The sequence below is a fragment of the Temnothorax longispinosus genome, unplaced genomic scaffold (assembly GCF_030848805.1).
Source record: "Temnothorax longispinosus isolate EJ_2023e unplaced genomic scaffold, Tlon_JGU_v1 HiC_scaffold_22, whole genome shotgun sequence".
Classification (NCBI taxonomy): Eukaryota; Metazoa; Arthropoda; class Insecta; order Hymenoptera; family Formicidae; genus Temnothorax; species Temnothorax longispinosus.
The window spans coordinates 360,591-373,795 of record NW_027270036.1 but is presented as its reverse complement, the minus strand read 5'-3'; the positions used below and the strand labels follow the sequence as shown (position 1 = coordinate 373,795).

The 13,205-nt window shown below is 33.5% G+C and overlaps 1 protein-coding gene and 1 long non-coding RNA gene across 4 annotated transcripts; one reads left to right on the top strand and one right to left on the bottom strand.

The window, feature by feature from the left end:
* Nucleotides 1-647: 647 nt before the first annotated feature.
* LOC139823935 (uncharacterized) lies at nt 648-4,544 on the bottom strand. Its single transcript, XR_011734937.1, has 6 exons — nt 4,446-4,544; nt 4,063-4,325; nt 2,380-2,592; nt 1,906-2,301; nt 843-993; nt 648-760 (listed from the first exon to the last, which is right to left on the bottom strand). It is a non-coding gene; the product is annotated as an uncharacterized lncRNA (long non-coding RNA).
* LOC139823933 (membrane alanyl aminopeptidase-like) lies at nt 2,692-12,845 on the top strand. 3 transcript variants are annotated; one of them, XM_071796406.1, is made up of 5 exons: nt 8,686-10,702; nt 11,097-11,264; nt 11,652-11,810; nt 11,884-11,963; nt 12,260-12,845. In XM_071796406.1, the coding sequence occupies exons 1-5, from the start codon at nt 10,395-10,397 to the stop codon at nt 12,286-12,288; spliced, it is 744 nt and encodes a 247-aa protein (XP_071652507.1). In that variant the 5' UTR covers nt 8,686-10,394; the 3' UTR covers nt 12,289-12,845. The 3 variants fall into 3 exon arrangements, 2 of the variants coding, with proteins under 2 accessions (XP_071652507.1, XP_071652506.1); XM_071796405.1 differs by having other exon boundaries at nt 12,308-12,839; XR_011734936.1 differs by lacking the exon at nt 12,260-12,845 and adding an exon at nt 2,692-3,214 and having other exon boundaries at nt 3,617-11,264; nt 11,884-12,251.
* Nucleotides 12,846-13,205: the final 360 nt, after the last annotated feature.

The window sequence follows — 13,205 nt, the reverse complement described above, 5'->3', positions numbered from 1 at the left end:
CATTTAATATTTGTAAATAGATTTCTGTTAGAGGATCTGATCATGGATTAATATTTTAATACTGTTTCTGACTGTTATCGGAATGAATTAAAGTATGGTTTTGTATTTTCATATTGTAATTATTATATTCAAGTCATTAAACTATTCATGTATTTTTATTTTCCATCCAAATGTTTGCAAAAACTTAACTATTTAGTAGAGCTACATAATCGAGTAAATGAATTAAATATTATCACATAACTGAATGAATTAAAATCACAGTCCTTAAAAATACAATGTAGCTACAATATATATATATATATATATATATATATATATATATATATATATATAATCAGCTGTTTTATAATGAATCAATTGTACGATAAAACAAAGTTATTTATCTGGTTATAATATTTATGATACAGTCCTTGAATCTGAATCCTTTAAACAAAATTGGACAATTCGTTGAATCTAAGATCAGATTTTAGCTTTCTTCCTATTTTTATCCGACACTGTATACTTGTCGTAACTTTTCGTTGGATCAAAAGGTTCCCATCTACTCGCTGGAAAAATGTGTTTGTTCCTTTCGTACCATGATCTAATGAGAAAAATAAAAAAATAACATAAAAAAGAATTATGCAAAATATTCTTTTAATAATAAATACCTAAGTAAAACTTTTCCGACATGTGATTCCTCGGTTTCGACAGAAGCATCGTGCATAATACGAATATCATCGTGAACGTCAAATGTGAACAGAGGCCCGCTCTTTCCTCGTGCCTAATCGCAATATTACATACATTAAAATAACATGCCAACATTGTGATATTGCTTCATAAGTTTTATCATTTAGTATATTTACCTTAGTTACAATAAAATCAGTTACAGTTGCAGTAAAACGTATAATGGTGCGGTAATATAAGATTCTTCTTGACATACATTAACTGATCAGCCATTACTGTTTTAAGCTCGCTGAATTCGGGCCTCAGAACTTCTAAACATCTCTGAAGAACCTAATAGATAGAATTACCTGTATGTGAAAATTTAATTTATGCAGCAGAACATTATATATCATGCCAATGTTACTCCAAAAGTGACACTGGAGTATTTTAATAACTTAAACGTTCTCTAAATCACTGAGACACCTTTCTTTAGCCGGCTACACACGTTCCGGTAAAACTGTCAGGTATGCCTGCGCAGGCACGCCTGTGCAGGTCTATCGGAACGTGTAGATGATAAAACTGCGTAGTTATTTTGACCTGTGCAGGCGACCGGAGCAAATACGAAAAGTCATTCGATATGCCTGCGCCGGAGTGGCCTGCGCAGGCAAACCGGAGCGTGTGTACCACCAAAGAGAAGCCTGAGAGCGGCCATTGGCGCGATTTAGCTATCGAATATCGATATTATATGTATATCCATGAAGAATGGAGACAACAAGAGACTCTAACATGGAAAGTTTAGATCGTAGAAACCCAGGAAATACCGCTAATGCTGCTAAAAAAAAGTTAGAGAAGATTTTATGAATTATTTTGTAAATGAAGGTGAAATTCCATGGCAAAATAACTTCATTTATTAAACTTAACGCATTTATTGTAACTGCACCTAAGGTTGCAATGTGTTTATTATGCCAATCTTTAGGTGCAAACTGCAGTTCATTTAACAAGTTCACATGTGAATAACGTTGTCTTTTTTTCAGCCATTCTTTACACCATATTTCACGTTTTATCTTATGTTTTACACACTTTTTTGCTAATAATAAGCCGACTACCGCTAAAGCATCGTCTGTCGATGCCATGGTCAGCGTGAATACTGGCAGGTTTACCGGAACGTGTGGGTGCACTACGGGCATCCGGTAGACCTGCACAGGCGTGCCTGCGCAGGCATACCTGACAGTTTTACCGGAACGTGTGTAGCCGGCTTTTCACCTTTTTTCATTATAACACTCCGACGATGGTCAAATCCATCCCAATAACTGAATGTGATCTCAATTTCTTCTTCCTTCAACGCGTTCTGCTTTCTAGCCCATTCTTGTCTCAATTCTTCCCTAAGTTTATTTTCCTCCTCGTCCCTTTCCCTACTGGCAAAAAACATGTATCTACATCTGGATTTTTCTAAATCTTTTTAATCGCAGGGCCATCAAATTGTACATTTTCTGACTGCGGGGATTTTTCGGCATTGCCTTCGTCAGAAGACATCTCAGCTTCATCTTCGTCTTCGTCCAGATTAAAAGACAAAGCTTGAATCTGTCTCTTCTGTTTGTTCTTTTCTGTCTGCTTCGCCGCTAGTGCTCTTTCCTTTTCCTGCTCTTTTTCACGTTCCTTCTATCAAAGCATAAAATACACGTACAAAAATACAAATTATGAGATAATCAGGATCATAAGAAGATTGTAAGAAATTACTTGTGGGTATCAGGATTCGTGAATGTTCGCTCAATTTAACGGCGGATTTTCTCTTGCATTCCGCGTGACCGACGGTACATGCACATTTCGTGGCATCTAGCCTTAGCATTTTTGTGATATCGTCATCATGCATTAGGATTTTCTTCGTATCCTATCTTCTGAAGAAGCCCATCGAAAATTCTTGATATGTATGACTAGATGACATTCAGAGCCCTAGGCAGAAATCACATATATATATATATATATATATATTCACGGCAAACAACATATATAACATCGTGTTATTTTTATAACCTATTTACGCAAACGTTACTTCTGTATAGTAACTTACGATACGATAATTCCTCCGCGTAAACGGGAGATTTTATAGTAACTATTATGATCGGAAATCAAGAGCCACCGTTGAAAGTAGTGAAGGTTACGTTTCTCTGATTGAGAGACGACGACGTATCTTAATATGAATTACTGTAAGTTACTACAGATGTACTCACTCGCATAAACATATAGTTCGACAACTTTTACAAGACAGCATATACGTGCGTGTGCAATTTTGGATATAGGGTAGACCGGGGACAAAAGTAACATTTTGAGTTTAAGATTTTATAACAGTTAAAATATAATATCTACGTAAAAAAGACCTGTACCTTTAGATGTAGAATTTATTTGACTACAAAATTTTCTTGTGCTGAATTCAGTAATGTAACTAGGAAAAAAGTTATTATTGTTTAAAGAATATAAGGAATACTGTTACAACCGTCCCAACCCCCGGGACAATTGTAATAGCAGAGGGGAACGATTGTACCACATCATCTATAAACAAAATAATGGTTATTTAGTAGGTTTATGTAATCAATCTTACAAATTTTCTATAAAAAATGCAACTTTAATGATAAAATAATTTGTTACATGACAATATCAGTATTTTTACATTATAGCAAACAAAAACAAATAATACTGTTTTCTCAACTGAAAGATTATTTATAATCATATATATTTAAAGGGTTAGATTAAGTTGAAGTTGTCCCCGAGCACGGGGACAATTGTAACGCTACAACTGTTCCCAGGCATTGATGTTACAATTGTCCCCTAATGATATTTTATGATTCAAAGTAAATTTTTTACATAAATATCTGGATGAAAGTCAATCGTATTATGCAAATCATCAACATAAATAATCACTAAAACATATAAAAATAAAACCTTATACCTTCGGCATAAAGAAAAAAAAATATTTCAGATTTTATGCACGTAAGAAAACTTACTTCAGGAAGGAAAAAAGTAACTTCTTCTCCTGCACACGTGCACGTTCCGCGAGGGGCGGCAATGAACTAAGGAACAAATGCCGCTCTATCTAGCGGATCTCGCCTCGCGGTCATACACACATACCTTTTATAGTTTAAGAAATATTCACGATGTTACAACTGTACCCTGTTACTTTTGTCCCCGGTCTACCCTACCTTCCTTCTTTTAAAGATCTCCTCGACATCAACTCTCTGTGGTTAATACTTTATATATTTCACTTACTACGTTTACGCGAGCGTAGTAAACTTACGATAATTCCTTCGCGTAAACAGAATTTTCCTTCGCGTAAACGGGATTTTGTAGTACCTTACGATAATTTACTCCGCGTAAACGAGTGAATTATCGTAAGTTACTACAGAAGTAACGCTCGCGTAAACATACAGTTTGACAACTTTTACAAGGCATTTGTAGATACACCTTCCTTCTTAAAAAGATCTCTTGGCATCAGCTCTCTACGGTCAATACTTATATATATTTCACTATCTGTCACGACGCGGCAACGATCACGACTATCACACACTTACACTTATTCTTTTCTAGGTTGTAAAAAACTGTCACGCACTGCGACAGTGCACGAGTGCAATCTCGTGTCAAAAATGGGAAAGTGACACACCAGCCGCCATTTTTGTCCGACGTGGACGTTTCTTAAAAAAAAATTTTCCACATTTGGACTTTGCATCGTAATATCTTCGCTCGTAGGGCACGTAACGAAAAAAAAAGACTTTTATTTATAAATCAAACCCCAAGCGATCGATCGAACCTACTTAGAAATTGATCCGTTCACTCGTTATTGAGATCTCAAAATCTCGGATACTCGCAACTAATGCGTTTGCGTAAAAGAGTCACGGTGCGTCTCGCTTCGCGCGTACTTGGCACGAGACACTACCGTGTCTCTTGATTTGGCTTCCGCGCAAAACAGGTTTTTGTTTAACCGTTAAACGTTTATAGTTTATTTCCCGTGTGTTTTTGAATGAGGCTTACGGTGTTTTTGTCGCTTCGTGCGAGGGGCTTTATTGCGGCATGTGATGAAATACCTCGTGTGTCCCGTGTGTCGTAATCCTAGTCCTTTGCCCTGGGTTTTGGGAGAGGTTTTTTAGTGGGTGCAAGCCCCACATACCCTGACAGCCGGGGTCAGGGATGCGCCGAGGCATTTTTCCTCTCCCACAAAAAAAAAAAAAAAAAAAAAAAAATCGTGTAGATAACAATCTAAGATCTAAGACATGTTACGCTGCACACACACACACACACACACACATTTCATTTTCTTTTCCTTTTTATTCTCTTGTTTTATTGCGATGCGAGGGAGAAGTAGAGACCCGGGGAAGGTGGGATGGCGGATGAGCGTGGTGGCACTCTAGATCTATACTAGATTTCATATACTTTTATATATATAGATATGCTCAAAATATTGGCGTGGAGCTTCTTGATGAGTCACATCAGAATATTACGGACATCGACTGTCCTTTACCTAAGCTGGAGTTGGTGGGAATTCCAGATTTCTCCATGGGCGCGATGGAGAACTGGGGTCTTGTTACTTTCCGATAACATTGCTATTTTTCTTTAACATTTATATAAATACATCAATACCAGTCAAAACTATTACATCGCTTATAGAAAAAAGAAATCGTTACTTTAATGAAGAAAGACGTACATAAATGCTATAAAATTTAATTTTAGTATAGGGTAACTCGGGGGAATATGCCATACTTAAGAAAAATATGATTTTTTTTCCTATTTCTCTTTCTTTTTGAGGTATCTTTGCATACTGGTCTTCTTTTTCTTTCTTTTATCTGTTTTTTATATATGGTTTTAATGAAATATTTTGATTCTTTACTATTAAAAAAAAAGAAATACAAAAGTGTTGCAAAAGTGGCATATTACCCCTATGTGGGCTTATGTTTTAAACATATTCGTAGGCTGAAAATATTTTACGTATATTTATTTTATTTAATTATAAATAAATAATAATTAATTTATATGTTCAAGTTGGCGCGCAGTATTTATTGGAAATAGTATTAAAAATTCACACAAAAAATTATTTCGCGAGAAAAATCATCTCATGCCTCGGTGATCGAATTGATGAGACGCCCGCACGGTATGAGGGAGGTTCAGGTTTGAATCCTGGCTGAGGTGATATTTTTCGCAATAAATTCTTTACAGTAATATTTGAGAGGAGGAGATGTTAGATACTATGCGTATCAGCATCAAAAATTAAATCGATTATTGATTTAAAAATATGTAAATTTACTATTCTTACAAACATGCTGTGTTTCAAGACCGACAATTTAGTTGGCGCGCAGTATTTGTTGGAAATAATATCTATACTAAAAATTCACATGAAAAATTATTTCGTTACTTAGATCCAAAAGCTCGGACTAGACGGCATTCTCACATTATATCGATTTTAAATCTTAGAGTCCTATTACTACTGTTAATAATAATAATAATTAATTTATATTAATAGAAATTAATAAACAATAATTATAATAAAATATGCTTACAAAGGAGCCTTTTGTGAAATTTTTAATAATTTGTTCCACTTTACAGTGCTGTAGCTCGCTATCTATTGCATATACGAAAAAATGTTTCAGACAAAAGTTGTAGGGAATTATATCTTTTATAAAATTGATAATAACTATTTTTGCCTAAATACCTACTAGTAAGGAGATATTCCGAAAAAACCGGTTTTGTGCTCCATTTTTTCAAGATGGCGGCGCGAGCGGAAGTGCGCCAAGGTCGAAAACTTGGATTTTTCATTAGGACCCCAAAATATAAAACATATCCAAAAATCAGAACTACCCAGCCTTTTGTAGGGCAAGACCTATTTTTCCCCCCTGCTACTTATATGGGTTATATGGGAAAGCTTCGAGTCGTTTATATCGATACCAATTGGCAATAGAAACGCAAGTGTCGAGAAAGTCATGAACACTTGGACGAATCAACTGGGATATCCCGTCGTCAATGTTACATTAACTTATTCCATATTAACACTTATACTCAGGTAGTATTATATAATTTTTTTATTATATCGTTCTTCCGGCATTTTCTTACACGTATATTTCTAAAATTCTATAAATCACTTTAACGTGTTTTGTTGCAGGAACGGTTTCTATAGTAAATAGAAATACCACTGACAATGAGTTTTATTGGATACCAATTGATATAGTCGTTCCATCCGACGTACTTACAATTAATGAATATCAAGAGACACGGTAGTGTCTCGTGCCAAGTACACGCGGAGCGAGACCGACCGTGACTCTTTTACGCGACGCGACGGGTTGCGAGTACCCGAAATGTTGAGATCTCGATAACGAGTGAACGGATCAAGTCCTAAGTAGGCTTGATCGATAGCTTGGGGTCCAATTAGGGGGGGGGTTTCTCTTATAATATTCCGCTACGTGCCCTACGAGCGGAGATATTGCGACGCAAAGTCGAAATGTGAAAATTTTTTATTAAGATCAAGAGACACGGTAGTGTCTCGTGCCAAGTACACGCGGAGCGAGACCGACCGTGACTCTTTTACGCGACGCGACGGGTTGCGAGTACCCGAGATGTTGAGATACTCCTAACGCCGACGTCTTATAACATATATATAACATATATAACATATATATGTCATATAACAGAGAAATGTCACTTTGACTTTTTCGACACTGGCGGCGCAGGTATCGCCAGTTTCGATATCGCGCGCGTATTTCGATCGATCTAGTAGGTAAATTAGGTCGATAGACTTATCGGTCAGGAGGAAGATTTTTATTTAGGTAAATTAGGTATATATATTGAGTCAATTGCTTCATGTTTATCTGGAGAGAGATTTCATATCCTTACATCGTATTACCACCGCTGCCGGAAAAAGAGGTTTTCTATACGCTTTTGGCAGAAAGTGCCGCTAGGGAATTTTTAAGTCGATTCTTATGAATCAAGCTTGAATTCGATGTCTAGGTATCCCAGGTTGCCGATGACGAGGGTCCAGATAGTGCGCTTTATAGTTTTCGGTGTCCAGGTGTAATAATACGTTGAATTCGATGTCTACGTGTCCCAGGTTGCCAATGACGAGGTCCACATTGTGCGCTCCGTAGTTTTCGGTATCTACGTGTATTAATACTTTGAATTCGATGTCCACGTGTTCCAGGTTGCCGATGACGGGATCCAGATAGTGCGCTTCATAGTTTTCGGTGTCCAGGTGTAATCGTACGTTGACCTCGTCATCGGCAACGTGGGACACCGAGACATCGAATTCAACGTATTATTACACCTGGACACCGAAAACTATGGAGCGCACTATCTGGAACCCGTCATCGGCAACCTGGAACACGTGGACATCAAATTCAAGGTATTAATACACCTGGACACCGAAAACTATGAAGCGCACTATGTGGACCTCGTTATCGGCAACCTGGGACACCTAGACATCGAATTCAAGCTTAATTCATAAAAATCGACTTAAAAATTCCGTAGCGGCAGAATTAAAATTATGTCATGACATAATAAAAATTCGCTGAATTAAAATTATGTCTAGACATAATAAAAATTGGACGAATAATAGTAACCTTTCGAAAGTAGAGGTTTTAAGCTTGAAATTTAAATTTTATTCATTTTTAACAAAGTTACAGCTGCTCGAATTTTGCCTATTTTTAAAGATAAATTTAGTGTTCCTTCAATTTTTGTGAGAAATGTATAATTTACTTTTACTTAAATATTATTAATTTTTATGTATTTGTTGTTATTGCTAATTTTGTGAATAATTAAAAAATAAAAAATAAAAATGTTTTGCAGATCCCCTTGCTTAACACTACAAAATAGGTGATATCAGTACAAAATTACCTTTTTCAAAAAAGGTAAAAAAAATGCCAAGTACACGCAATGTATTTTGTAAATTCAAAAATCTAACCTAAGTGGTAGCTTTATTTATAGTTTCTTAATTCTCTTTAACAAATTTTTAATTTTAATATTACAAAGAATCATTTTAATTACAAAGGATTAAAGAAGTAACAGTACAAAATAAAAATATTTAATTAAAACAAAATAAATAAATTTTTCTTGTAAAAAAACTTGGCGCTGCTAGACTTTGAAATTTAAACATTAAAATTTAAACATTAGTACTAAGATTTTTGATTGAATAAAAAACAATAAACATAATTTAGGGAAGAATGCGACAGGAGTAAAAAAGCAGCGCCAAGTTTTTTTATAAGAAAAATTTATTTATTTTGTTTTAATTAAGTATTTTTATTTTGTACTGTTACTTCTTTAATTCTTTGTAATTAAAATGATTCTTTGTAATATTAAAATTAAAAATTTGTTAAAAAGAATTAAGAAGCTATTATCACTTGGGTTTAAAATAGAAAGACCCTTGAATAGGAATACGAAGATACCATTTGGGTTTTATTCCTTTAAAGTAGTTGCATAACAATTATCTTTCAAAGCAATATACATATTCTCTTTACAATTGGCGCAATTTAAGGTGGTTCATGCATTTAGGTCATATGTACTTAGCCCGAAAAATTTAATATGAAATGAAAGATTAACGTTCCTCGCGTGTGTCTGTAAAATTTCGGATTTTTTTACCGTTTGATTCCGGAGATATATGTCCGTAAACTTTGCCAATTTAACGCGGTGCGGGGACCCCTTATCCGAAAAACGAGGTTAAAGCGCTTATGCTGCAAAAATTGCAATACTACAAAACTAGATAAACGAACCAAAAACTGACGAAACGATGCAATAAACATTTTGCAAGATACTGGATGAAAGCACGAGTTCATTGACCGTACCATATATTAATAAAACGTAATTTTCGATTGACTAAATCGACAACACGGAACTGACGGCTGGACTCGAGCAGCATTAGCGGCAGCTTGGCAACGTCGCATGTGTCAGCTGATGAGTATAGCGCATATCTCAAAACATTCGTTTACCATGTTCTGGACGCTGAATAAAGCAAAGGGTGAAATAAAAATATTCGTCCATTTCTGAAAAGAATTAAAATTAGGTTGCATCAAGATCTGCAATACTGAATAAATACAAGTTTCAATACAATGAGGTTATAAAATGTCATCATTTATTCGTTGCCGCGCTGCTGTTGTACGTATATTCACACGGCTCACAACTCTAGTAAAAGATGTGACTTTTGTCTCAATATTTTAATTACGTAAAGGTCGTATAACATTAAAGATGTCATAAATAATAAATCTAATTATATGCTGATTTTCACGGACAAAAATCACATTTATTTATCACTAATAAAAATAGTTGCCTATTTGACTTGCAAGTACATGCAGTACCACCTTAATTTAAAGATTTCACATCTTTTTTTGAAATACATGTCACTTGAGTTAAGTTAGGTAATATAATTTTGTGAAGAAGATATAAAGCTACCACTTAGGTTAGATTTTTGAATTTACAAAATACATTGCGTGTACTTGGCACTTTTTTTTACCTTTTTTAAAAAAGGTATTGATGTTACTTTAGAGCACAAAGGATTGTGGCTAGGACCAAACCCTCTAGGAGTATATATTAATCCTATTAATGATTGGTTCATCGTGAATTACAAACAAACTGGCTTCTACCGTGTTAATTATGACACTTTTTAATAAAAAAGATTAATTGCGAAGCTAAATAATAAAGGATTCAAAGCTATCCATGTCTTGAATTGTGCTCAAATTATAGACGATCTCTTTAACTTAGCTCGCGCTAATTACGTGGAGTACGAATTATTGATGAACGCATCGAAATATTTGACACAAAAGACATATCATTTGCCTTGGAAAGCATTCTTCAATGGCCTATCATTCATTTACGGAAGATTTGAACAGCAGAGTTCCCAGAAGGAGCTAAATGAATACGTTTTGAAATTATTATTCAATATGTATAACAGATTAGGATTCTCTGACCGCGCTGATAATACGTATTTAGACAAATTAAATCGGAAAATAATTCTTCAATGGGCCTGCCAGTTAAATAAAGCGGAATGTGTCAGCACAGCTAAAAACCTATTTATGCATTGGCGTAAGGATAATTCCGTACGGTAAGATTCCAACAAGTTTCGATAAAATTATTAAATTGATACTAATTGTTTCAATCTTAAATCTGATATATTTGTCCGTGTCGATTACCTCAGTCCATACAAGAATCAGGATTTTCTATTTTAAATTAAAAACGTTATAAAATATACAACTTAAAATTAAACGCATACTGAGAATGAAAATGTTACAACTTAAAATTATCTTGGAAAATTGTAAAACGGGGTTTAAAAAAGATTCTAAAAAGAATTAGAATTATATTTATTAGAATTTAAATAATTATGTGCTGATTAAGAGATCCGAGAACCAAATCTGTCGGTGCATCTTAATGATCAAATTTGAAGTTTATTTCATTACGGAATTTCTTATTTTTATCTAACAAGCTTTTCTTATTCATAGAATTCCAACTAATGCACGACCAGCAATTTATTGTACCGCAATAAAAGAAGGACAGACTGATGATTGGGAATTCCTGTGGAGTCAGTATCTACTGACGAACTTTGCAACAGAGAAGAAGATCATTATTAATGCGCTCGGATACTCGACAAATGAGACGGTGCTCCAAAAGTAAGTTTCCAACCTGATAATATAATATATATAATGTAAACTATTTTAAACAAAGAATACTGTAAAGTGTTATTCTTCCAGTTCGTTTGTTTAACATATAATTGATATATATATATGCTTACAAAAATAATTTAGAAACGTTAATTTAGAGAAGGGTTTTAACTCGCTTGATAAAATAATTAACTAAAAAATTAGCTATGTAATTAACTCGAATTTTTAACTTTTATTAGTAAGTGTATTTATAATGATGAAATTAATCTACTTTTCCGTATTTCATATCATGGAATTAAAATTATAATGGTCGTAATAATAATCTCTTTTGATTACTTGGATATATCCCCGACTTTATAATCACTCGATGAATTCACGAGCAATTTGTTTAAATAGTTATTTAGAAAAAGCCATTGAAAAATACGATCCTGCCAGCGCTGCCATTCGACGACAAGATGTTTCAGCGGTATTTGCATCCGTGTACAACGCAGGTTCAGTAGGAGTAAACGTTACTTTCAACTTTTTAACAACAAATACCACAGCGTTGTACCAATAGTGAGTGTCATTACAGTACTATCTACTGTAATTGTACCAACAAAACTCTTACGTTTGTACGTTTTCGTTACAGTTTCGGAAGATGGGACAAAGTAGCAGATTTGTTTGTTAATGTGGCATCGCAAGATATCGAGCGAGGATCAATACAAAACGGTAGGATTATTCAGAATTCTTTTTCAAAAAATTGAAAGTAAAAAGAGTTTAAATTTCTAAAGAGAGAAATCGAATATTTACTTTTGCATATTGTATATTAACTGAACTGCTTGTCAGTATCAACTTTTAAGTATTTTATTACAAGTATTTTACATTATTATCTAGCATATATACTAGTTATATACTATTATTATTTAAAAAGTGTATTTCGCATAAAAAGTGCGACATTTATAAATCAGATAATATCATCATGTAATAAATATTAAATGGCAATGATGTATTATTCTTTCTTCTAGTTGGTGGACTTACAATTAGTTGTACATGATATAACTGTGTATCCTTAGATCCTGTCATCCATGAGAACAAAATTACTTTCCGCAGTCACTATTGCGGAAACCAACTTGTTCTGGTACAAAAATAACGGTTACAAAATTGAAGAATGGATATTGAGCATAAAGCCTGAAATACAACCAGAACCAGACAGTTCTACAAGGCTAGAGTCACTGAACATTGTTTTTACAACTCTCATTGCTTTAATAGCGTATCTTTAAACTACTACTGAAAAATTAAATTTAACGGAAGGTGATAATGAAGATTAATCTATAGCTTTCTATCATGCAAAATAGAAGGCAATATAGTATTCTAGATCCCGTGCTTTTTTATTTTGTAATTTATTCTTTTTAAAGCTAAAAACAGCGAAGTTATATTTTCTTTATACAATATTTTAATGCAAAGAATTATATTTTTAATCAAACTTTGTAATTAGAAAAATAAATAAAATGGCATAAAATAAATTTAAGATTTATTACATAATATATATATAAATGGTAATATAACAATTAAATAATATATAATATTACATTATATAATATTAATTAGAAAAATAAATAAAATGGCATAAAATAAATTTAAGATTTATTACATAATATATATATAAATGGTAATATAACAATTAAATAATATATAATATTACTTAGCTATAACATATTTGAAATTTATTAAAATTTAATTTATTACATTATCCTATATAATTAACAGTACGAGTTACAATACCTTCGTGTTCCTATACCTACTCGAAGTAATATATATGCATATATGTATATATTCCCCGCCTATCCATACTTCTATATATTCATATTCCTATCTAAATATTTCGTATTCCTACCATATTTCTATTTACTTAACGCGTTATTCCTGCCTACCCAAATTTATTAGTTTATTTAGTTTTATTATTATTAGTTT